We start from the raw sequence: 27,597 nt of genomic DNA on the forward strand, positions 1-27,597 counted from the left end.
TCAGCATTAAAGGCAGCTTGTGATTACCAGCAGCATTGCTGCGTACTAATAAAGTTACACGATCTTTGCCCATTTTAAAACCAGGAGCATGGTCTTCTGCTTTTGATGCCAGGCTTTTTGTTGGCAATGCCCTATAATTAAGGCCAGTCTCGTTAGCATTATGTATTTGTTGGGAGAATACTTTCCCTCTCTTTTCATTTTTTCACACTCACCCAAGTATTCCTTCACTGCATCATGGTCAGAAGAAAGATTCTCTCCAGTAATTGTTAGCTGACGGATTCTAAGACTTTTTTGAATCTGTACAACCATCCCGTACTCGCACTAAAAGACTCATCACCATTTGTTAACTTGTTCAGGTAAACAGCCTTCTCCTGAACCAGTGCTCCACTCAAAGGAGTTCCCCTTTCTCTTTCCTGCGTAAACCAAAGGTAAAGAGCTTCATCCACTTAATCATAATAGGACTGTTTCAAAATCTGCTGAATTTTGAGTGTTTTTCCCGAAGATGTTGCATAGAACTGTTCAAGCTATACTCGGTTCTTCTTCCAATCACAAATGGTTGTTTTACAACACCCAGTTCCTTTACCAGTTTAGATACATTCTCACCATAATCTATCTGCTTCAAAGCATTCAGTTTTTCTTTGAGAGTTGACGGTGCACGTTTCCGTTTACTCATGACGAAAATACATATACCACTCCACCTGAACGAATACAGTACAGCAATTACGTGTGCCAGCGATCGATAACTAACATAACCAAGCACTTCGCGAGCCAGCTGACAGTGCACTGACCTCAGACACTACAAAGGTCTCAACAATGCACAACAACAAGGGCAGGGAGTGAGAGTGAGACATTGTTCCCACACTTGCTCCCATTTGTTACCATGGTGTACCCACTTATCTGCTTGGTATACTTCATTCTAGAAACTCATCACCGTAACTCTAGCTAATCCGAACAAATCGGTAATCCGAACAAGGTCCGGTCCCAATTAGTTCGGATTAACGGGACTCTACTGTATTGTTATTATTCCATCCTGGATTTTCCATTGTTTCATTGTGATTCAAAAGTCCATGATTTAGTGTAGGATTTTGGTTTTAAGGAGATTGTAATATTTTTTGTATCAATATCTTGTTGGGACAGAAATTTTCCCTTAACTTTTAAATTTTATATGATTAGTGGAATAGTTAAATTCTTCCACTCATTGATTTGTCGAAAAGTGAGTTGCACAGGCCACAGAAGCTGATCCAGATCTCAACATTTTGCTAGCATATATTTGCACATACACTCCTGGAAATTGAAATAAGAACACCGTGAATTCATTGTCCCAGGAAGGGGAAACTTTATTGACACATTCCTGGGGTCAGATACATCACATGATCACACTGACAGAACCACAGGCACATAGACACAGGCAACAGAGCATGCACAATGTCGGCACTAGTACAGTGTATATCCACCTTTCGCAGCAATGCAGGCTGCTATTCTCCCATGGAGACGATCGTAGAGATGCTGGATGTAGTCCTGTGGAACGGCTTGCCATGCCATTTCCACCTGGTGCCTCAGTTGGACCAGCGTTCGTGCTGGACGTGCAGACCGCGTGAGACGACGCTTCATCCAGTCCCAAACATGCTCAATGGGGGACAGATCCGGAGATCTTGCTGGCCAGGGTAGTTGACTTACACCTTCTAGAGCACGTTGGGTGGCACGGGATACATGCGGACGTGCATTGACCTGTTGGAACAGCAAGTTCCCTTGCCGGTCTAGGAATGGTAGAACGATGGGTTCGATGACGGTTTGGATGTATCGTGCACTATTCAGTGTCCCCTCGACGATCACCAGTGGTGTACGGCCAGTGTAGGAGATCACTCCCCACACCATGATACCGGGTGTTGGCCCTGTGTGCCTCGGTCGTATGCAGTCCTGATTGTGGCGCTCACCTGCATGGCGCCAAACAAGCATACGACCATCACTGGCACCAAGGCAGAAGCGACTCGCATCGCTGAAGACGACACGTCTCCATTCGTCCCTCCATTCACGCCTGTCGCGACACCACTGGAGGCGGGCTGCACGATGTTGGGGCGTGAGCGGAAGACGGCCTAACGGTGTGCGGGACCGTAGCCCAGCTTCATGGAGACGGTTGCGAATGGTCCTCGCCGATACCCCAAGAGCAACAGTGTCCCTAATTTGCTGGGAAGTGGCGGTGCGGTCCCCTACGGCACTGCGTAGGATCCTACGGTCTTGGCGTGCATCCGTGCGTCGCTGCGGTCCGGTCCCAGGTCGACGGGCACGTGCACCTTCCGCCGACCACTGGCGACAACATCGATGTACTGTGGAGACCTCACGCCCCACGTGTTGAGCAATTCGGCGGTACGTCCACCCGGCCTCCCGCATGCCCACTATACGCCCTCGCTCAAAGTCCGTCAACTGCACATACGGTTCACGTCCACGCTGTCGCGGCATGCTACCAGTGTTAAAGACTGCGATGGAGCTGCGTATGCCACGGCAAACTGGCTGACACTGACGGCGGCGGTGCACAAATGCTGCGCTGCTAGCGCCATTCGACGGCCAACACCGCGGTTCCTGGTGTGTCCACTGTGCCGTGCGTGTGATCATTGCTTGTACAGCCCTCTCGCAGTGTCCGGAGCAAGTATGGTGGGTCTGACACACTGGTGTCAATGTGTTCTTTTTTCCATTTCCAGGAGTGTATTTCCCTCACTCACTCAATAGCATAAAGAACTCCGTCGTGCGCTGATACTTTGCACGTTGGCATAGCCTCACTGTACAGAAAGGAGTAATTCTTGTTCAAAACGACAGTGGACAGTCGTGTGTTGATCTCTAAAGCTTTGTAAAAAGAAGTGTTGCAGTTTTCACCAATGACACTGGGGGATCATTTGTATGAACCAGTTAGCACATCGACACTGTACTTGGCAGGATATGGACACCAAATAGAACAGATGACGTTACAGTGTCATGCGTGTGTGGAAAATCAGTCTGTTCTGCCACAAAAATTCTCTGCTTGGCATACATCGCAATCACCACAGCAATGTGTTACATAGACTTTGCGGGACCTTTTTGGAACACTGACTTGTTAGTTGTGGTTGACTCTTATAGCAAGTTTCGTTTCGCTGTGCCAATGAACTCGACAATGTTGCATACCACAATTCAGGTGTTGTCATCAATTTTTTGCCTCAAAGGTTTACCTGAAGTTATAGTGTCAGACAATGGCGCTCGGTTCACGTCAAATGAATCTGAAACATTCTGTGAATGAAATAGCATACAGCACCCCACTAGTGCACCATTCCATCCACAGTCAAATGGAGAAGCGGAATCTTTTGTCAGAATCTTCAAGCAGCAAATGGCCAATCTGCGCTCTGCACACATCAGGGGTCAAGCATTGCAACTGTTTCTCACCTCGTATCGTTCGCACCCACGAGATGGACCATCGCCAGCGTAACTGCTTCATGGCCGCCGCCATCGCTCCACCTGCTCTACCCTCATCAGCATTCGGTGCTGAAGGAAGGCCACAAGTACCACTTCGTGCTTCATGATATTGTCCTTTACAGGGTTTTTAGCAGTGGGCACAAGGCAAGATAGTCCGTCGACTTTTCGATTGCACGTATCTCACTTCTGGTCCGGATGGCTTGCAGTGCCAACATCAAAATAGACTTCACCTCTGTCATGTGCACAATGATTTTGCAGTGTCTCTTTCCCGAGATTCATGGTTCCAAGAACAGTGAGGCCACAGGAACTGCCAGAGTGTCCTCATTACTCTGCAGGACAACCCCATGGAGACAGAGCGTTCGCCTCCTCTCATCCTACCAATGAAGCTGGACCTGCCCACACTGCAGCAGTCTTCACCTGGCGTCAGGAGGTGGCTGCGTACCCTCATGAACCTTTTTCCGGGGGACGTTTCCGCCAGAGCGCAGGCCGGAATGGTCATTAGCGCCCAGACTACGTTAGGAATGCACCGCGAGGCACAAGTTTAAACCAGCAATAAAAGGAAAAACACGATAAAAGACAGATTGACAGGCATAGGATTAAAAAACAGCATAATCAAATGTCCTTAGACAGGTTTGTCAAGTGGATAAAACGAAGAAAGCGAGCAGCTGCTCCTGGGTCATCCGCTAAAATGGCATCTAGAGTACATGGCAGACCAAGACCAAGACGCAGTGTATTAAAATCGGAACAGGACGTTAAAATGTGGCGGACCGTCAGCAATTGCCCACATGGGCAGAACGGCGCCGGCGCAGCCGTCAGCAGATGGCGATGGCTGAACCGGCAATGTCCAATTCGTAACCGGGCCAAAACGACCTCCTCCCGCCGAGAAGGGCGTGAGGACAACGTCCAAGCCGCGGGAAGAGGTTTCAAGGCCCGAAGCTTGTTGTCCGTAAGTGCAGCCCAATCGGCATGCCACAGCGATAAAATTCGCCGAGAAATGACCCTGCTACAATCTGATGTAGGGACACAACAAGAAGCTGTCCGAGGCTAGAGGACCGCAGCCTTGGCTGCGGCATCTGCAGCTTCGTTCCCAGGGATACCAACATGGCCAGGAACCCACATAAAGCTAACCGGAGAACTGTCGTCCACCAGCTGCTGAAGAGAGCGTTGGATCTGGTGCACGAAAGGGTGAACCGGATACGGATCACTGAGGCTCTGGATGGCGCTCAGGGAATCGGACGGAGCAGATGACATAAGCAGAATGTTGGTGGCGGCAGATGTAAAGAACAGCCTGGTGGAGGGCAAAGAGCTCAGCTGTGAAGACCGAACAATGACCATGGAGCCGGTATTTGAAACTTTGTGCCCCGACAATAAAAGAACACCCGGCCCCATCATTGGTCTTAGAGCCATCTGTATAAATGAAGGTCATATTAATGAACTTCGAACGAAGTTCGACAAAACGGGAGTGGTAGACCGAACCGGGGGTAACCTCCTTTGGGAGCGAGCTGAGGTCAAGGTGCACGCGAACCTGAGTCTGGAGCCAAGGTGGCGTGTGGCTCGCGCCCAGTCTAAAGGTTGCAGGGAGTGAAACATCAAGGTGTTGAAGGAGGCGACGAAAGCGAACTCCAGGGGGTAGCGGGGCAGACACATACAACCCGTATTGACGGTCGAGAGAGTCGTCAAAAAAGGAACGATAAGACGGGTGGTCAGGCATTGACAGTAGCCGACAGGCATACCGACAAAGCAGTATATCGCGCCGGTAGGTGAGTGGCAATTCACCGTCTTCAGCATGAAGACTCTCGACGGGACTAGTATAAAATGCTCCGATCGCAAGACGTAAACCCCGATGTTGTATGGAGTTGAGGCGGCGTAAGACGGATGGCGGTGCAGAAGAGTAAACGAAGCTCGTATAATCCAGCTTGGAGCGGACGATCGACCGATATAGGCGAAGTAGGGCGGTTTGATCCGCTCCCCACGACATACCACTGAGTACACGGAGGACATTTAGAGAACGGGTACAACGGGCAGCCAAATATGACACATGTGGAGACCAGCTGAGTTTCCTGTCAAATGTAAGACCTAAAAATTTTGTTGTATCCACGAATGGGAGAGCAACGGGACCGAGTCGTAAGGACGGTGGGAGAAACTCTTTGTAGTGCCAGAAGTTAATACAGACCGTCTTCTCGGCAGAAAAATGGAAGCCATTGGCGACACTCCAGGAGTAAAGATGGTCAAGAGAATGCTGAAGACAGCACTCCAGGAAACATGTACGCTGCGCGCTGCAATAGATGGTAAAATCGTCCACAAAAAGGGAGCCTGATACATCAGCTGGGAGGCAATCCATTATTGGATTGATCGCTATGGTGAAGAGAGCGACGCTCAAAACTGAGCCCTGTGGCACCCCATTCTCCTGGCGAAAGGTGTCTGACAGGACAGAACCCACACGTACCCTGAACTGTCGATCCATTAAAAAGGAATGAATAAAAAGAGGGAGGCGACCGCGAAGGCCCCATGTATGCATGGTGCGGAGAATGCCCGCCCTCCAACAGGTGTCGTAAGCCTTCTCCAAATCAAAGAACACGGCCGCGGTCGGGCGCTTCCGCAAGAAGTTATTCATAATGAAGGTCGACAAGGTAACCAGATGGTCAGCAGCAGAGCGGCGCCTACGAAATCCACATTGTACATTGGTAAGTAGGCGTCTAGATTCGAGCAGCCAAACCAAACGAGAGTTAACCATTCACTCCATCACCTTAAAGACACAGCTGGTAAGCGAGATGGGTCGATAACTGGAAGGCAAGTGCTTGTCCTTCCTCGGCTTAGGAATCAGTACAACAATAGACTCGCGCCAGCGTGCGGGAACATGTCCCTCAATCCAGATGTGATTATAAGTACGAAGAAGGAAACCTTTACCCGCAGGAGAAAGGTTCTTCAGCATCTGAATATGAATAGAATCAGGCCGTGGAGCGGAGGACTGTGACCGGGCAAGTGCATTTTCGAGTTCCCGCATGGTGAATGGGGCATTATAACTTTCACGATTTGAGGAGCGGAAGTTAGGTAGCCTAGCCTCCTCTGTCTGTTTTCGGGGGCGGAAAGCAGGGTGGTAATGAGCGGAGCTCGAAACCTCTGCGAAAAAGCGGCCGAAGGCATTGGAGACATCCTCAGGGGCCACAAGGACGTCATTCGCGACCATCAAGCCAGAAACTGGCGAGTGGACCTTCGTGCCAGATAGCCGGCGCAGGCTACCCCAGACAACAGAAGAAGGAGTAAAACTGTTGAAGGTGCTTGTGAAAGCAGCCCAGCTGGCTTTCTTGCTTTCTTTAATAATACAACGACATTGTGCACGTAATTTTTTATAATTGATACAATTCGCCACTGTAGGGTGGCGTTTTAAGGTGCGTAAAGCACGTCGACGAGCACGTAAAGCGTCGCGACATGCTGCAGTCCACCAGGGGACCGGTACGCGACGTGGAGAAGTAGTGTGAGGGATGGATAATTCGGCAGCAGTGAGAATGGCTTCCGTGAGGTGTGCGACCTGACTATCGCAGCTTGTGAAGGGTTGATCCTGAAAGGTCACCCTGGAAGAGAAGAGCCCCCAGTCTGCTTTGGAGACGTTCCAACTAGTTGAGCACGGAGAGGGGGTATGATGCAAGAGATGGAGAACACACAGGAAGTGGTCGCTCGAATATGTATCAGAAAGGGCATACCACTCAAACCAGCGTGCAAGTTGGGTAGTACATATAGAAAGGTCTAAATGGGAATAGGTGTGAGATGTGTCCGAAAGAAAAGTAGGGGCAACCAGTGTTGAGGCAGACAAGATTGAGCTGGTTGAAAAGGTCTGCTAACAGGGAGCCCCTTCTGCAGGATGCTGGAGAGCCCCAAAGGGGATGGTGGGCATTGAAGTCTCCAGTTAACAAAAATGGTGCAGGGAGCTGTGCAATAATTTGCATCATGTCTGCCCTGGTAACGGCAGACGAGGATGGAGTGTAAACGGTACAAATGGAAAATGTAAAAGTGGGGAGAGTAATGCGAACAGCAACTGCCTGCAGGCCGGTGTGCAATGTGATGGGGTCGTAGTAAATATCATCCCGGACCAGCAACATAACCCCTCCATGAGCCGGAATACCTGCCACAGGGGGTAGGTCAAAACGCACAGAGGTGTAGTGTGCCAAGGCAATTTGATCGCATGGGCGTAGCTTTGTTTCCTGGAGGGCTACGACGAGCGGATGGTGCAAGCGGAGCAGCAACTTCAAGTCCTCACGGTTGGAGTGAATGCTGCGAATATTCCAGTGAATAAGTGCCATCGTGAGAAGAAAAAGAAAAAGAAGATGCAAAAAGGGGTCACATCGAAGGTCGCTGAGGGCCTGGCTTTGAGCGAGCACTGCCGCCGCTATCAGTAGGCGGACAGTCATCGTCCATTGGTTCTAGAGGTTTATCGGCCATCTTGGTAAGATGGCCGGGAGGGGGAGCTTCCTCCGCCGGTGAACGGCCAGATGTTCGGCTACCAGCGGTGCGGCCAGGCGAAACGGATGACGGCCTGGGGCGGCAACCGCTGGGTGGCGCAGGAGAAGAAATGCGCCGTGGCAGAGAAGGAGAACTGTGCTTCCTATGAGCCTTCTTGGAAGGTCGTTTGGTGGAAGTACTGGTCGATGGCTGGGAGTTCAAGGTACGTAGGAAGTCTGCACGGGACGGTTCCTTCTTGAAGGCCCGTGCATCTGACTTCTGGGTCTTCGTCTTGGCAGAAGCTGATGAAGGGGCTTGTGTCTGTGGGGTGACGGGAGCAAGAGGAGATGTCGACCGCACAATCTTAGCACTGGCCGAACGGACGAGCGTGGTGCTGAAGGTCAGATGGCATCTCTGGGTTTCCACCTCCCTGGTAGTCCGAGGTGAGGTGAGGACAGTACTGTATTTCCCCGCTGGCAGCAGCGTGGGCTTCCTACTAGCAAATAGCTTGCGAGCAGCTGAGGTGGACACTTTCTCTTTGACCCGAATTTCTTGGATACACCGTTCTTCCTTATAGATGGGACAGTCGCGGGAGGACGCTGCATGGTCACCCTGACAGTTCACACAACGAGGAGAGGGAGGTGGACAGTCACCCTCATGGGCATCCCTGCCACAAGTGACACATTTAGCCGCATTGGAACAAGACTGGCGAGTGTGATTAAAACGCTGACACCGGTAGCAGCACGTAAGTGTCGGGACATAGGGGCGAACAGAAATAACCTCGTAGCCCGCTTTGATGCGCGATTGCAGCTGAATACTATCAAAGGTCAAGAAACGTGTCCGGGTCGGTACAAGGTCATTGTTGACCTTTTTCATGACCCTATGGACAGCCGTCACGCCCTGCTCAGCGAGGAAAGACTGAATCTCCTCGTCAGTCAATCCGTCGAGTGATCTAGTATATACCACACCATGAGACGAATTCAAAGTTCGGTGAGCCTCCACCCGGACAGGGAACGTGTACAGGAGTGTGGCGCGAGCAGTTTTTGTGCCTGAAAGGCGCTCTCAGTTTCTAGTAACAAGGTACCATTACGCAACCTGGTACAAGACTTAACAGTTCCAGCTATGGCATCTACGCCCTTCTGGATAACGAAAGGGTTGACAGAGGAAAAATCCTTTCCGTGCTCAGATCGATAAACGACGAGGAACTGTGGGGTAGGCGGTAGTACTTTTGTCGCTGGTGGCTGGTCAAGTTTCCGTTTGTGGGCAGAAGTCAAGAGAGAAGAAGAAGAGAAATCCATTGCGGAGGAATCCCCCATGATTGCCAGCGTCTCCGATGGCGTGCTCCTTCCTTGTGGGGACCCTCTCAGAGGGCACTCCCGCCTTAGGTGAATGTTTACACCTCAGGTCACACCTCCCGAGAAACAGACGGAGGGACCAATCGGCATGGTCAGAAGGTATCAGCTCAGGCAATCACCCCTCCCTGGGCCCGGCCTTTACCAGAGGGCACGTGCGTGCCTTACTTGCCTACCCAGGGCGGGGAATTACGCGTTACCCCGTCACCGGCTACGCGTGCGAATGCGTGGGTCAAGCCTTCAGGCACGCACAGGGAGGAAGGAAGAAGAGGACAGACTGTCTCAAACGCCGAGGCGGAGACCAGAGAAGGCAAGGAGAAGAAGGCAAGGAGAAGAAGGCAAGGAGAAGAAGGCAAGGGAAAGAGTATGGAAGACAGTGATATGGAGAAGAACAAAGAAAGGAACCAACCAAAGGAAGGAAGAAACCAGAAGAAATGAAAAACCAAAATGACCGCAAATATAGGTCATGGAACCGTCCATATCCGGACGCAGGCGCTAAATACCCTCTTGAGGAGGAGGGACTCCTTTTAGTCGCCTCTTACGACAGGCAGGAATACCTCGGGCCTATTCTAACCCCCGGACCCGCAAGGGGGGGCAGGCCGGATGGCGTGGTACGACCAGAAGCTTGACGTCCCCTGCAGCCACAGCTACTGGTCCCGCAAGGTGCCCACCCTCCTGCCTCCCCTGCCATGGTCACACTTCTTGAATGACGACGGTGTGTTGCTTTGGGGGGGGGGGGGGGGGGGGGGGGGGTTATGTTCCGGGGTATCGACAAACGTCAGCATGAAGATGACGTCAGCCAATAGCCCACTGACTAGGGCTGCACCACGACAGGAGCGGTCTCTACAAGAAGATAATACAAGTGCTGCTCCTGCCAGCCTCGGCCGCACAATACTAGATCGGCAAGGTAGCAGACCGCACAGTACTAGCAGAGAGCACTACGGCAGTAATGACAGGGGATCCATATCAATTGCTTAGATTGACCTTGTATGCAGCAAAGGACTTCGATTTTTTGCACGTCACCCATCGCTTGCGACACCATTGTAAATTGAAAGTTAAGTATTGTCAAACTTTTTTATGGTAATAAAAACTATTAATGTGATTTGCTTGAATTGTTGAATAGCTATCCGAGAATGCAGCATCCTTTAGGCACCCTATAAGCGATGAGTGAGCAGGACCCCTCACTCAGTGAACCTTGTGACTGAACTGTGGTAATATTCCTATGTACTTTTGCACCCAGTCACAACACAAATATGTGACTTCTTGAGGAGATTCATTTCCATAATGTGTGTCATCCAACTTATCTCTCTGACTTCCTTCACAATACACATTAAAAAACTTGTATGATTGATGCAGTTTATATAATTTGAAGCATGTGAACTAGCTGCAGCAGAATACTTTGAAAGGATTGTTTCTCCATTCTGAGACTCTGCTTTCATGTTCAGTTGTCTTTGTATGGCATTTGTTACATTTAAAAAATTAAAAAGGTGTCTGGTCACATATCCCAAATATATGATATTTTTTGCCACACAATAAGGGTTCCTTGTATTCAATATTGCCATCGTCTCTTTTTCAATGATTACAAATAAATCACACTAATTTTGCTTCTGTTCTGTACACCAGCAAAGCATACAACCACAGCCCCCACAGGGTTAAGATAAATAGTGCACATATATGGAGCAACTGATGCTATTTACGCATTAAGACTGTGATATTCTAATTTTTGTGGTGATGCAGCCCTCCTGTGCAGTTATTACAGAAGTTCGATATGGCACAGTGTTATACTGCCTCGTTAATCAAAATGAATACAGAATGAAACTTCACTCTACAGCGGAGTGTGCACTGATATGAAACTTCCTGGCAGATTAAAACTGTGTGCCGGACCGAGACTCGAACTCGGGACCTTTGCCTTTTGCGGGCAAGTGCTCTACCAACTGAGCTACCCTAGCACGACTCACGACCCGTACTCACAGCTTTCATTCTAGAAACATCCCCCAGGCTGTGGCTAAGACATGTCTCCGCAATATCCTTTCTTCCAGGAGTGCTAGTTCTGCAAGGTTCGCAGGAGAGCTTCTGTGAAGTTTGGAAGGTAGGAGACGAGGTACTGGCAGAATTAAAGCTGTGAGGACAGGACGTGAGTCGTGCTTGGGTAGCTCAGTCGGTAGAGCACTTGCCCGCGAAAGGCAAAGGTCCCAAGTTCGAGTCTTGGTCCGACACACAGTTTTAATCTGCCAGGAAGTTTCAAAATGAATATGCTGTCACACAGCAAGTATCACTTTTAAAATGTGAACATAAGACTTTCATTTTGAAAAAATAAAAATTGATCTTTGCATGAACTTTCCAGAACTATACACTACATCTAATTATCACAGCACAGAAATTAATCACTATATTTAACTCAAATGTTAGTCTAAACATCCACTACAAGGAAGAAGACACAACTATCATGTAAATTATATTTTGTTCCTCGAATATTCTTTTACCAGTCTCCCATGAAAAGACTCTTGAGATTTCACAAAAATGGATTTCTGACTTCTCACAGAATTTGAAGTACAAATAATAATAATAATAATAATAATAATAATTATGATGATGATGATGACGATAACAATAACAATAATAATAATAATAATAATATCTTAGTATGCACCCTGTTTCTCACATACACATAACAGCTTAACTCCCATTATGGAACTGCAGTTCGCTCATCAGCAATAGGTACATATAAAACATACATATGTAGCAAGTTACATCCTTTACACCTGCTAAACAAGAACCACTCAGGATCTGATATTGGAAGGCAATCATTTAAAGAAAGACTGTGGTCATCAGCTCCAGTGCACTTAGTTTCAAAGACATGAATGTCCATCACTGAAATGACATTGTAAAGAATGGACACAAACAGATGACACACACAGAAAATGAGAGAATTTTCATAGAAATATTCCTAATAAATCCATAAAAATCCAAAATCAACCACTATCTGTGCTGTACATTCCATTGGGCCTGCAGCATAGTATATGTCAGTATAAGACATAATGGAAATGAATTCTCCAAACCCAGCTGTAGTAAGGTAACATATACATATTTTTTTTAATATTCCAAATGACAGACCTGATTCGGCCTACTGTCAGCATGAAGTGACCTGTGAAATTAATATTGGTAGGTTTATCTATACATCAGTTGTGATTGTTTTATGAATACATTTGTATTGGTACTTGTGTCTAATTAGAAGTGATGACTATATTGCATTTATAGTAATTTTTTTCTGTCGTTTCTTGGTAAGTATAATACTTTTTATTGTTATGAAATATAAAATATATGTTTTTGTCAGATGTTCAGACAATTGAAGTTTACAGTTCTTTACTACGATGTTATATGTTTACGAAGTATATACAACTTATCAGAGATGATGTTACATTGCACTTTTCTTACTTTCCTTTAAATTTTATCTATGGTCTGTGTAAGTTTTGTTAACCATATGGCTATTTCATTTTGCATTCTATTAGGTCAATGAAGTTTTTGAGATAGTATTTATGTTTAAAATCTAAGTGTTCATTTAGAATTTTGTGCAGATATTTCCTTGTATGAATATAAATCTCCAGTTCTTTGAGAATGTTCACAGTAAGTCCTTTCAGTATTTTGTGTAACTGTATATACTTTGAAAACACACAGAATCATAGTAAAGAACTGTGAAACTTGAACTGTCAAAATATCTGACAAACGTATATTTTATGTTTCCTAACAATAAAAGTATTATACTTATCAGGAAATGACCAAATATATATAAAACACACACACACACACACACACACACACACACACACACTCTATAGATGTAATATGGCCATCACTTCCAACTAGATGTAAGTATCAATGCAAATGTAAACATAAAACAGCCATTATTTATTTATACATAATCTTACCAATGTTATCTTTGCAGGTCACGTGATAATGGCAATAAGCCGAGACAGGCCTGTTGTGTAAAATATTAAAAATAATATTACCTTATTGTAGCTAGTTTTGGAGCATTCATTCTCATTATCTGTGCATTAACACTTTAAACTCAAGTGCAGTTGAGATCCACAGTCATCATGCCACTTGTCTTTTGTTCCATTCACACCCCTGATCCAGTTTGAGACGATCACTGACATCTAAAACTGTGAAACATCCGACATACCATTCGCCCTCTTTTTCTTCTCATATATAGTTTTCCAGCATTTTCCTTAAACAATAAAGTCAATTTGTTATCCGCTTTGATATGTTACCACCATCTCTTCACAACTGTCTAATGTGTTTGGCAGCCAATCTTATATTGCTATTATCTGTAACACACATAGCTTTTAGTTAAAAACATTTAAATATATCACACTGCAGGTCCAGCAAACCTGAAGGATTTGTAGCTACATCATTTCATCTTCACTTTTTTTTTCCCCATCAATCCATCAAATTTATTTCAGCTCTCTCTCTCTCTCTCTCTTTCTCTCTCTACACACACACACACACACACACACACACACACACACACACACACACAGAGAGAGAGAGAGAGAGAGAGAGAGAGAGAGAGAGAGAGAGAGAGAGAGAGAATATTGTATCCACGACACCATTGTATCCACGACACCACTCATACAGCACCATTCTTTGAATTTTAATTAAAATAGCTAATTCGTGTATATTGTTTTCAAATGAAATTATCACAAAAATTTCTTAGTGAAATAATTGTAAGACACGCAAAAATGAATGAACTTATAAACTTCCAGCACATGCTCAAAAATATTTCAGAAATATTACATTATAGTGAACTTAACAGGCAACTGAATACTTCATTTATGGATATTGTACTATACATTTTTTTATCACAGAACATCCATTGACATAACAAAACAACATTTATATGGAAAAAAAGATAAAAACCAGTAAAACAGAACACTCATGTACACATGGATAAACAAATCCAAAATCATTTAAAAAGTAGAACAGAGAGAGAGAACTTTAAGAAACTAATGAATACCAAAAGGATTTTTTTACAGAAACCATATAGACAACAGATAAATAATCAAGTGGAAGAGGCCAGCACAGTCAGTTAGGATATAAGATTCTAGCTGCTGTTGCTGCTGCTGCTGTCGTCGTCGATGTTACTGCTGCAGCTGGGTAGTTTGGGCTGTTGGGATCGTACATTGGAGGAATGCTGTAGTTGTTTCCTGTTGCAGCCTGTAAAAAATTTCACACAAATACAAATAATTACAAAAATCTCTGATTACAAAGTACAAAATAATTACAGACTGTGGAACACCTATTTAATGGTGTTGGTAAATACAGCACATTTTCTGCTTAGATTGCCATCTTCCTGAAAAAGCCATATTCAGTTTTGTGCCTACAGTACATATAGTATAATGAAACAAGGAAAGGAAGAAAGTTTTGCCAAACATTTTGTACAATAAAAATATTTTTCAGGGTTTAGCTTACACACAAGATACGTTATACGTAACGAGACTGTAAACTCGACAAATTATTTGTGTATCAGCTTCATGTATCACCTTCAAAGTGCCAGAGTGTCTCTTTCTGAAGGGGAGGAAGACAATGCATGTTCAGATGGTTATCAAAGTGTCACTATACCAACCATATAAGGAGGGTCAGGGTATTAATGAACACTTAGCTATCTAACTTTATTCAACATGGCACCAACTGGACTGTGCTAAAGGTGAAATAAAAAATGGTAGTAATTGTAAGCCATATTATAAAAAAGTAAGAAAAGGTATTCGCAGCAAATGTTGTAAATGGTGATTTTGTGAAAACTGTTGCAAAATAAACATAAAATTGGTAACAGTGGACTACTTGTGGTCATGTAATACCTACGTAATGGAAATGTGTGAAAAAAGTATCTAAACATTATCAGAGACAAGGATTCAATAATTCGAGTGTTGCAAAGTGATACTGAAGTGTTACAAATAAAATATGCTGCTTTAGAACACAGATGCAAAATTCTGAGGAACAGCAACAGCTTGAAAGTGGGTGGAAATAAGTGTTTCGAAACACTTTTCTCACATATACACAAAAAATGTAATGCGTCTACAAAATAAAATAGGAATGGACAAATTAGAAAAAAATGTGTAAGAATAGTAGAGACAGAACAGTGTTCTACACAAATTCAAAATTTAACCAATAAATAAATTTTACGTTTAAGAATGTAGAAGACCACACTGTTCTGTTAAACTCCATGTGTAAAAATACGAAATCTGCATAGAACAGTTCTCCCACCACAAAACATACAAGCCTCATGAATTTAAAGTCAAAATACACTCCTGGAAATTGAAATAAGAACACCGTGAATTCATTGTCCCAGGAAGGGGAAACTTTATTGACACATTCCTGGGGTCAGATACATCACATGATCACACTGACAGAACCACAGGCACATAGACACAGGCAACAGAGCATGCACAATGTCGGCACTAGTACAGTGTATATCCACCTTTCGCAGCAATGCAGGCTGCTATTCTCCCATGGAGACGATCGTAGAGATGCTGGATGTAGTCCTGTGGAACAGCTTGCCATGCCATTTCCACCTGGTGCCTCAGTTGGACCAGCGTTCGTGCTGGACGTGCAGACCGCGTGAGACGACGCTTCATCCAGTCCCAAACATGCTCAATGGGGGACAGATCCGGAGATCTTGCTGGCCAGGGTAGTTGACTTACACCTTCTAGAGCACGTTGGGTGGCACGGGATACATGTGGACGTGCATTGTCCTGTTGGAACAGCAAGTTCCCTTGCCGGTCTAGGAATGGTAGAACGATGGGTTCGATGACGGTTTGGATGTACCGTGCACTATTCAGTGTCCCCTCGACGATCACCAGTGGTGTACGGCCAGTGTAGGAGATCGCTCCCCATACCATGATGCCGGGTGTTGGCCCTGTGTGCCTCGGTCGTATGCAGTCCTGATTGTGGCGCTCACCTGCACGGCGCCAAACACGCATACGACCATCATTGGCACCAAGGCAGAAGCGACTCTCATCGCTGAAGACGACACGTCTCCATTCGTCCCTCCATTCACACCTGTCGCGACACCACTGGAAGCAGGCTGCACGATGTTGGGGCGTGAGCAGAAGACGGCCTAACGGTGTGCGGGACCGTAGCCCAGCTTCATGGAGACGGTTGCGAATGGTCCTCGCCGATACCCCAGGAGCAACAGTGTCCCTAATTTGCTGCGAAGCGGCGGTGCGGTCCCCTACGGCACTGCGTAGGATCCTACGGTCTTGGCGTGCATCCGTGCATCGCTGCGGTCCGGTCCCAGGTCGACGGGCACGTGCACCTTCCGCCGACCACTGGCGACAACATCGATGTACTGTGGAGACCTCACACCCCACGTGTTGAGCAATTCGGCGGTACGTCCACCCGGCCTCTCGCATGCCCACTATACGCCCTCGCTCAAAGTCCGTCAACTGCACATACGGTTCACGTCCACGCTGTTGCGGCATGCTACCAGTGTTAAAGACTGCGATGGAGCTCCATATGCCACGGCAAACTGGCTGACACTGACGGCGGCGGTGCACAAATGCTGCGCAGCTAGCGCCATTCGACGGCCAACACCGCGGTTCCTGGTGTGTCCGCTGTGCCGTGCGTGTGATCATTGCTTGTACAGCCCTCTCGCAGTGTCCGGAGCAAGTATGGTGGGTCTGACACACTGGTGTCAATGTGTTCTTTTTTCCATTTCCAGGAGTGTATTTGGAGACAGTCATGCACGCAATGTTTCCGACTTTGTATCAAACTCTCCTACAGAAATTGTGAGTGTCTCAGCTGCATGTTAGGCCTGGAGTGAAGTTTGGATACGCGTTCAACAATGTTGAGAAGGAATGTGACAATTCCACTAAAAGAGATTGTGTTGATCTCAGTGGGATCAAACAATGTTTACTGCGACAAGACCAGTGAATTAAAAAAAAAAAAAAAAGTCATTATCTTGCAGCTACTGCTGACTACAAATGTGTTTGTGACAAAACTATGTATGAGATTTGATCTGATGTACTGGTCTTGTGTCAATAATGAAAATCGATGAATGAATCAAAAACTAAAACACTTCTGCTTGAAGTTCAAAACTTAAGCCTTTTTGTCATCAAGAATTATGAAAAATTTAGTTTCACAATGCATGGATGACAACTGAATCGATCTGGTAAGAAGAGACTTGCATCAGATATAAATGAAACTGTTGATAAAAATGTCAGAAAAACAGCTGCAAAAACAAAGAAGTCCTCTCCCTATGTGCTGACAGGTAGGGAAACTAGTGAAGGGGGCCAATTCTATCCAGATTTGGCCCAACACAAATAACCCAGAAGTATTCAATACACAGGTGGAAGTTCCTTTACCTTGTATTCACATCAGTTTTAATGATGCTTTGGTTGGCTGGTTGGTTGGTTTGGGGTAAAAGGGATCAAACTACAGGGTCATCAGTCCCTTTTTCTACAGGCAAACAAGATTAAAGATAAAACAATTCCAAAAAGGAGCTGGGAGAGTAAGAGGGTGTGAAACTAATGGGAAACCACACTGAAAGAGAAAACAAAAGAAGCGAACCAAAATGGAAAAATATAGACTAAAAGGAAAAGCAGAGGAATGTATTAAAATCATATAACAGATGGTCTGGGATCGCTGATCACAAGAATAAAAAAAGGATGAGCCAGCCACTCTGAAAAACACTGAAATCTCCAGCCTAAAAGACAAGACACACACAGGGAGTGACAAAGAGGTAAAATGGAGGGAGGATGGAGGCCTGGAAGAGAAGGCCAGACGTCCACCCTTAGATCGTATGATAAAACCCCCCCTCACAAATAAAACATAAAACTAAATCAGCCATTGAGGCATTGTCACCCACCACCACAGGTAGGGTGTTGGGAACGTTAAAAGTCTGCCGAGGCCCTGCAAGTGGCTCGCATGGATGACCACCATACATTTGTTGTCTCCTTGATAACACAGAGTTTATTTGGTGTACTGAGGGTGCGCCATTCCGTATCCCAGATCGTGAAAACTTTACAGCGGAAGACCGACTGGAAATCAGTCTCCGGCAGACCAATCTCCAGAGCTGGTTTACTAGTAGCCTGTTTGGCCAGGCTGTCAGCAACTTCATTTCCTGGGATCCCGACATGTCCTGGGGTCCAAATGAAGATCACTGAATGGCTACTGTTACCGAGGGCATAAAGAATTCCTGGATCGTCATTACCACAGGATGTCGAGAGAAGCACTGGTCGTGAGCTTGTAGGCTGCTTAAGGAGTCACTAGAGATGACAAAGGACTCACTGGTGCAGGAGCGGATATGCTCAAGAGCACGATAGATGGCTATCAACTCTGCAGTGAAAACACTGCAGCCATCCAGCAAGGAATGCTGTTTAGTACGTCCAATGTGAGTGCAAGCATAGTCAACAAGATCGTCGACCATTGATCCATCAGTGTAGACTATTTATAACCCCTGGAACTTGCTGAGAAGAAAGAAAAATTGCTGGCAGAACTGAAGCTTTTGGGCCTTGTGATAGGTCAAGGCAAAGCTGTGGCCAAGGCATGGACTGTAGAGGTGTACATAAGTCGACCCGCAGTAAAGGTGGTAGAGGGAAAGCATTGAGTTCAGTAAGAAGTGACCGGACATGGATGGCAAGGGGATTCTCAGTTCTGGGGGGGAGGGGGGGGGATGCTTTACCTGATAATTTATGCAGTAGTAATCTCATTATGAATTTGAACATTGTAGGTCTGTCTGAAGGAACGATCAGCAAATTTTATGATATGCAGATTCTGTTAGAAAATATGAAACAGCATAAATGAATTCAAAACCCTATTAGGACCAAAATTATTTAATAGTACAACATTTATTTTCATTTCAGTTTTCATTATAATATTATTTAATAACTTTATATGATTATTCCCATACATTTTACAAGAACTTGTTACCTAACATTAACATTTGGAATTGCATTATAAATATACACTGTGATCAAAAAAACTTGCACAAATACTTCAATACGTTGAAACTAGTATAGGAAGGAGTCAGATATATGGACACACATGTATTCAACAACCTACCAAATTATACTAAATGTCAAGTGTATAATGTGGGAGAGTTTAAAACTGAATCAAAGAATTTTCTGTTGTGCAACTTGTTCTACTCCACTGATGATTGTAGTCATAGACACTCCTAATATCACTGTTTTAAGTTAATTATAAAATGACATAAATACTATAATGTAATATTCTTTCATTTCGCTGTACTGCACTTCAAAAAAATGTGAACTTGAGAGTACAGAGCTATTGGCACAAAAAGTACATTCTATAACACGATTGACTGTCTCGTCTCCCAGATGAAAAATGTTTCAATAACTGCAAAAATTTAATTTTGCTGAGATAAAATGTTCAGCTACACTTTCTGGCATCTGACCTATCTTCACCTGACTGCCCCTAACAGGACTTTGTCTAACAGGCCTTTGTGGCAAAAGTTCTTTGTTTCCGACATTGTACATCTTTATTAAAAACATAATTCTGCAATATACTAGCCAGAGCTACAAATACATTAGGTTCAGTATCACTGTCTTAATGTAAAATACTCACTACAGATGATGATTCTTGGGTGACATCACCCTCTGCATCTACACTTGATGCAGAAGTGAGAAAGTCCGTCGGTGCATTTTCATCAGCTGTAAATCAAAAGTGTGTTGCTTAACAAGTGATAAATTCTCGATATGTATAGATCAGAAAATAAATAAATAAGTAAGTAAATGACAAAGATAATGCAAATGATTTTGTAAAACAACTGCTAAACCTCCTTACCTGGAGCTGGGATGAAGTAAGTAGTGGATGCTTGTGTTGAGCTGACTGAAGGGAATAAGTCTGATTTTATTGTTTGATTGGGAGTTTTGCTACTGCCTAGAACATCCACATAGTTTGCACGCAGACCTAACAGAAACAAATCAATCCCTTGAAAATCACTTTACAAGAAAATAATTAATAAACTATTTATATACATCATATACCAAGATTACGTATGAAGATACACAACTGCAGGTGAAATAACTATCTTTGAAGAGGCAGGCAAACGCATACAGATGAAAACAATAGTAATCCGTATGGACCTAGAAATATAAATGAAGCAACTAAATTGGCTAATGAGAGTAAAGGAGATAAAGAAGTCTTTAGGACAATAAATTACAATAGAAAAATTTCTTGAAGAGCTTCTGTTAAGTTTGGAAGGTAGGAGACGAGGTACTGGCAGAAGTAAAGCTGTGAGGACGGGGCGTGAGTCGTGCTTGGGTAGCTCAGTTGGTAGAGCACTTGCCTGCGAAAGGCAAAGGTCCCGAGTTCGAGTCTCAGTTCGGCACACAGTTTTAATCTGCCAGGAAGTTTTGAAAAATTTCTTGTAAGTACAATGATTTTTGAGTTACTAAATTGGAGATTCTTAGGTGAAAATTACTGACACTGCAAGAGGAAGGTATATGTCGATATGACATGGGTATCCAAATGAAGTAGAAGTCAATCAGAAGGTCTCAAGAAGAAATAAGTAACAGGGAACAATATATGAATGAAACTTAATGTTTAAAAAATAAAACAAGGGAGAAGAAAATACAAGAAAAAAATATAAACAAAACCCCAATTATTGTCTACAGAGGAAAACTGTTCTCTTCATCAAACAACAGGTGTAATTAGATGAACACTACCTTTGTTTACCATATTTAGAACAATCTATAATGCTTTTCAGTAAAACACAATGGAAAATTTAACAATAATTATAGGAAAGAATCTTGTGAAAAACAGTAAGCTACACACCACAGCATTTTTCACATTTTCAAGGGTAGTTTGATGCTCATATGGCATTGCAATGAAATGTGGTTAGCAGATGGAAAAAAAACAAGTACGTACTTCTCCCTCTGTTCATCTTGTATTTGTTTTGTGGTTCTTGAACATTAGTTAAGGGGGTGGGTGTTCTGTTCATTTCCATCTTTGGAGGAGGAGGAACATCAGAACCAGCATCATCATCATCGGCATCTAAATTAGTCCATCTATTTTTTTCTGGGTTCCAAACAATCTGCAACATCAGGAAAAAATCAGTTATCCAACAAATCACTTAACTAATCATTCATAATATTTTGTTTCTACAGGATTGCAGCTTTTAGAATGATTTATGGTAGTGGTGAAAGTGGTAGTGTTAATAATGGCAGTAGCAAATTTGGTCATTCACATCAGTCATAATTTAATGTAACAAATAGAAGACTGTTTCTGTCAATACTTAAATATATTATGGACCATTGGCCAGGGAATTAAAAATTCATGTCCAGCTCATTCAGTTGATTACTTTTCAAAGATTCTTCCCACTTCTAAGTAACATGTGACATTACACATTAAAGAAATGTTACTATGTACTCACTGAAAATATACACCAGCAGTATGTCCAAATGATAACAACTCTAATATTTTCTCAAATGCAGTATTTTTGTTTTTGACATCAGTGCACTCAAACTACACAAAAAAGAAATCTTGCGAACTAAATCATTCAGTGAAATGATTTTCTTCTGAATTTCCAGTGGAATTCTTTCCATTACAGCGAAGAATCTGCACTTCCTCAGTGATCAAAATTGGACAATTATGTAAATACACTCCTGGAAATTGAAATAAGAACACCGTGAATTCATTGTCCCAGGAAGGGGAAACTTTATTGACACATTCCTGGGGTCAGATACATCACATGATCACACTGACAGAACCACAGGCACATAGACACAGGCAACAGAGCATGCACAATGTCGGCACTAGTACAGTGTATATCCACCTTTCGCAGCAATGCAGGCTGCTATTCTCCCATGGAGACGATCGTAGAGATGCTGGATGTAGTCCTGTGGAACGGCTTGCCATGCCATTTCCACCTGGTGCCTCAGTTGGACCAGCGTTCGTGCTGGACGTGCAGACCGCGTGAGACGACGCTTCATCCAGTCCCAAACATGCTCAATGGGGGACAGATCCGGAGATCTTGCTGGCCAGGGTAGTTGACTTACACCTTCTAGAGCACGTTGGGTGGCACGGGATACATGCGGACGTGCATTGTCCTGTTGGAACAGCAAGTTCCCTTGCCGGTCTAGGAATGGTAGAACGATGGGTTCGATGACGGTTTGGATGTACCGTGCACTATTCAGTGTCCCCTCGACGATCACCAGTGGTGCACGGCCAGTGTAGGAGATCGCTCCCCACACCATGATGCCGGGTGTTGGCCCTGTGTGCCTCGGTCGTATGCAGTCCTGATTGTGGCGCCCACCTGCACGGCGCCAAACACGCATACGACTATCATTGGCACCAAGGCAGAAGCGACTCTCATCGCTGAAGACGACACGTCTCCATTCGTCCCTCCATTCACGCCTGTCGTGACACCACTGGAGGCGGGCTGCACGATGTTGGGGCGTGAGCGGAAGACGGCCTAACGGTGTGCGGGACCGTAGCCCAGCTTCATGGAGACGGTTGCGAATGGTCCTCGCCGATACCCCAGGAGCAACAGTGTCCCTAATTTGCTGCGAAGTGGCGGTGCGGTCCCCTACGGCACTGCGTAGGATCCTACGGTCTTGGCGTGCATCCGTGCGTCGCTGCGGTCCGGTCCCAGGTCGACGGGCACGTGCACCTTCCACCGACCACTGGCGACAATATCGATGTACTGTGGAGACCTCACGCCCCACGTGTTGAGCAATTCGGCGGTACGTCCACCCGGCCTCCTGCATGCCCACTATACGCCCTCGCTCAAAGTCCGTCAACTGCACATACGGTTCACGTCCACGCTGTCACGGCATGCTACCAGTGTTAAAGACTGCGATGGAGCTCCGTATGCCACGGCAAACTGGCTGACACTGACGGCGGCGGTGCACAAATGCTGCGCAGCTAGCGCCATTCGACGGCCAACACCGCGGTTCCTGGTGTGTCCGCTGTGCCGTGCGTGTGATCATTGCTTGTACAGCCCTCTCGCAGTGTCCGGAGCAAGTATGGTGGGTCTGACACACCGGTGTCAATGTGTTCTTTTTTCCATTTCCAGGAGTGTATGTCAAAAGCGTTTATGTGGAAATACAGCCCATATTAACCAAAAATTTAAAAGGGGAAGGATTGGACAGGATATGTGGGGGGAGGGGGGGGGAGGGAGAGGGAGAGAAGGGTAGGGATGTGGTGGAATGGATAGTGAAGAGGGTTAGGAAAGGAGTGGAGTATGAATCGCGCAGATGTTCTAAGGAACATGAACAACTCAACAATACTTCATGCAATACCAGCTATTTTGCATGATTCAAAGTAAAATATGCTCCGCAAGAAAATTAATACTTATTTTGCTTTTAAGAATAGCTTACTGATGGATTCTTGTCATCTGGAAGCTTCATTTGATTCTTCGGCCGAAGACTCAGTTTGTTCCATAAACCTCCAAACCATGAACTGCTTGCTACTGGTTTTGTTGGTTCCACCTTCAGCTTGGCCTTGGCAGAAGGAGATGATGCAGGACTTCCAGGTTCAGTTTTCTACACATATTGGAATAAATGGCCAAGCCGACAGTTACTCTCAAAATGTTACAACAGTTTACAGTAAATGTATAAAACTGAGAGCAATAATTTATTGCTCAAGGAAGTCTTACAAACAATCAATAAGTCCATATGCTGGTCACAGAATGTAATTATTCACCATTTTAGACAAAAATAGTGTTAACTTAGTACTTTTTAACATTTAATGTGAAATCAAAATTATACCAATGACAAAAAAAATATTTGACATAAATTACAACATGTAAAGCACTGACAAAATGTCAGAAATTAATGTAAGTGTGAAAGTTACAACACATCATATTATAACAAAATGTCAAGACAATCAACACTCTTTGTTGTTTCTGAAAGGAACATCAGTTTCAAAAGTTTGCTGTGGGCTTGAAATCATAGGAAAGCCCTTTCCTAATGGCATATCAATAGGAAATGTTCCTCCAAATACTATTGGTTTAGTCCCACTGCGACCATATACTTTGCTTTCATCACTACTGCCGAACAAACTCTGTTTAATATTTAAAAAAAGGTTTCCACTTTTCATTTTGCTCCAGGAGTCCACAGTATCACAGATGATATCTGCCTTTCTCCAAACACCATTGCATTGACAGCCACTTAACACTGCACACTTATCAGAGGACATATATTTGCAATGAGAAATGTGTAAATGATTATCTCCCTGTTCCTGCATAGGTTTCTTTGAAGGAATGACTGATGATGGGTAAAGGCCTGAAGTCAGCCTGCTCATCAGATGCTTATCTTTTGATGATTTTACTCGCATCCTGCAACAATCTTGAAGAAATGAATCACTTGAAAACTTGATGTGCTGATTTGGTTTCCTGCATTCAATTTTTTCCCCATTTGAAATGTCATGATGGAAGAGGGAGCAGCTTTTCAATGAAACAAAACTTTCATCTTTATAGAGTGGATTTTCTACTTCTTGGTCCAAGTCAGATTTTAGTTCAATTAGTCTATCTGTATCAATATTTGAATTAATGACAGTTACATGATGCTGTTGTTTATTACTGTAAGCAGGGCACAGTGTACTTACAGACTCAGATGCCACTGAATGCTAAGTAATCCATATGAGGCACAACAGAAGCAGAGAACACACATTATCAGTACGAAGTAGTATCTCAATACGTCATACAATTATATGTCTTTAATTTAAAGTTAAAAGAGGGATCAATACAAACAACACTGTCAAGAATTTGGGGACTTGCACAAACAAGTGAGCATTGTTATTCCTGCATAAAATTATAAAGTTATGACTATGAAGGTACACACAAGTCTTTTTTTTCCGTATTCGACAGTATATATCGAAATGTCCAGTTAAGTATATGGAAGTTCCAGAATATATTTATATGGAAGCTCATTTTCTACACAGGACTAATATTTTCATGAAACAGAGCATGTCTGCAAAGAGCTAACTGCGACTAAAAGAACGTTCAAAGCATTATATAATAATTATACTTCAGGAGGAGTTATTTTAGTAGTGTGCAGTTAATTTCCTTCTATATTTTTGTTTTGAATTTTTGAAATGACGAAAATTTTTGCATTAGTTTGGTCATTACAAACCACAGAAAGTCTGCTGAACAATAAAATCAATAAAAATACTTCATGGTTTCACTCTCATTACTACACAGTAGGTTGCGGGTGGGAGTTAAACATTATAACATATGTTACTTTGTGACTTAATAATAATCAGGGATAAAAGTTAAATGAAGATGCAGACTTATTTTTGCAGGAAATACCTTAATCTAGCACCCATTACGCTAAAGATTTCAGAGGAGACTAGTGGGAGAAAAATTTCACTTTAATTGCAAGAACTAATACCAACTTCACATAAGACCAATTTAAGTAATTACTCTTGGCCAATATTAATGAATAATATTTCATACAAACTAATCATTATCTTACTTTATAATTTGTTACAATAACAGCCAGCCCTTCCAAGTTAATAAGAGGACCCTTTGACATCATTAAACATCTAATGAAAGAGTGCTCTATTACACTCCTTTGATTTTACACAAAAGAGTATTGATTAAGTTCATATGTAGCCCACGCATTATCATTACTTACAAAATATTTCTAATTACACAATCAATACATGACACATCAGACATGAGTGAACATTAAATTCTGACTGTAACACATTAACAGGCAGTACCCACCCAGAAAGAGGCCCCATGTGCTAACAATAAAATTTTAACCCATTCCTTTGGGTATCTGTTTCAATTGCTCAATAAATCTCCAAATGATCTCAAAAAGAGCCCTTGCTCTGATAAATACCCAAGCTGCTTCACATCTGGAAACAATAAGGATGGTCTCACTCACAATTAGTTTCAAAGCAACAAACATGGAAACCCAGTTGCAACAACTCTTTGAAAAGGGACAGTACAAAAGAGAGGAAGATTGAGAAAGGATTAATATGTTCCTGGTGTAAATATAGTAAAAAGCAATGCGATAGCTTGTGGAAATTATGGGTGGCTGCAAATTGATTACAAATTACTGGAAAATTTGATAAGGTTGTAATGAAACCAACACTAAAATACATATTCTTACTACTATCTCTGAGGGGTAAGTTTGAAGTTCTGGTACTGAAATTTGATTGCATAACCAATTAACAAAAAAAAAGTGTAAATTTTTCTTGTAGAACCAATTATCACTGGTATGATCATGAATACAAAACAAATGATAATGTTGTGGTTTAGAGAGCAAGTTTGATTTCAAGCTCCGCTTGTAGTGTCAATCTGAATTCTGTGACAAATGATTTCTGTAAAATAGAAAATGAATGTGCTGGAACATCAAATGTAACTGAAGAGACAATGTAAAATGTGTGGTGATATTTTCTATCGAGTACAGACAAATCAATGGATACAGCCAGCTAGGAATAGACTGAATTTGATCCAAATTAAATGAAAAAAAAAAACTTAAATTGCAGCATAATTATGCTAGGATGAATTAATGGCTCTGAGGGCTTTTCATGAAAAATAGAAACGAGTGATCCAATGATATTTTTTCTGAGACTAAAGAATCAAGAAACAATGCAGCAATTACATCAAATGTTACAGCCCATTTTGAGATGTGTGTGTTTCATTTTTCTTTGTCAATAAAACTATCAGCTAAATTTACAGGCCAAGACATGTTGGGAAATTGCATAATGCAACACTTCATGGCTTGATAGAATGTCCACTGTACTGGCCACTATCTGTTGATGACCTTTGCTTTGATTGCGCACTATGTATGGACTTTTAATATTCGCCAGATATCTCCTGTACATGTGACATCGAGCTTACATGTTACTGTCTTTACTGTGCAGTTTTATGGTGTCAATGTAAAAATCCAAATAAGTTGTGGTCGTAACTACAGATTTCTACAATGGTGACGTGTCTCTTCAAACACTCAGTGCATTGATATATTGGAGAACATGGATGTGGGCTGTAGGAAACAGTGGCTCCAACAACAGTGATATATAATTACTTCTTGATTGGACATTGCTGAAACAACAGCAATAGCAGTTGGCCTTACAACAGCAACATATAATGACAGTGTCTATCAGGGGCTAGATAGCTCTGACAGTTCCACTCTTCCCTTAATTTCTGGACAGCGTTGATGACTGGGAAATGTACTTACAATACCTCTGCCATCACTTCAATGCCTTCAAGGTAACCAATTCAAATTGGTAGCAGTCTTTTTTTTCTTTCGTGGTCTTTGCATAGTGTGTTGGGTTTGCTCTGCAAGTTGTCCCCAATGAAACATCCTGATAGTTTCCTTTTGCTGAATTTCGTAATCTGCTGTAAGATCATTATGGGAGTCAATCCTGTCTGGTATTAGGTAGACTGAAATTTTAC

The 27,597-nt window shown here is 43.6% G+C and overlaps 1 protein-coding gene across 3 annotated transcripts in view; it reads right to left on the bottom strand.

Moving 5' to 3' along the window:
- Nucleotides 1–11,669: 11,669 nt before the first annotated feature.
- Nucleotides 11,670–27,597, bottom strand: part of LOC126185099 (uncharacterized) — a 232,359-nt gene continuing 216,431 nt past the window's right edge. The window contains exons 24-28 of one of the 3 annotated variants that reach the window (XM_049927911.1): nucleotides 23,567–23,731; nucleotides 21,114–21,279; nucleotides 20,028–20,153; nucleotides 19,809–19,894; nucleotides 11,670–14,441 (exon numbers count right to left, since the gene is read on the bottom strand). In XM_049927911.1, the coding sequence (XP_049783868.1) occupies nucleotides 14,310–14,441; nucleotides 19,809–19,894; nucleotides 20,028–20,153; nucleotides 21,114–21,279; nucleotides 23,567–23,731 (675 nt within the window). In that variant the 3' untranslated portion in view covers nucleotides 11,670–14,309. Of the gene's footprint in view, nucleotides 14,442–19,808; nucleotides 19,895–20,027; nucleotides 20,154–21,113; nucleotides 21,280–23,566; nucleotides 23,732–23,771; nucleotides 24,816–27,597 lie in introns of those variants that run through there. The other 2 variants (XM_049927910.1, XM_049927912.1) reach the window with 2 other exon arrangements.

This window comes from Schistocerca cancellata, chromosome 4 (genome assembly GCF_023864275.1).
Source record: "Schistocerca cancellata isolate TAMUIC-IGC-003103 chromosome 4, iqSchCanc2.1, whole genome shotgun sequence".
Classification (NCBI taxonomy): Eukaryota; Metazoa; Arthropoda; class Insecta; order Orthoptera; family Acrididae; genus Schistocerca; species Schistocerca cancellata.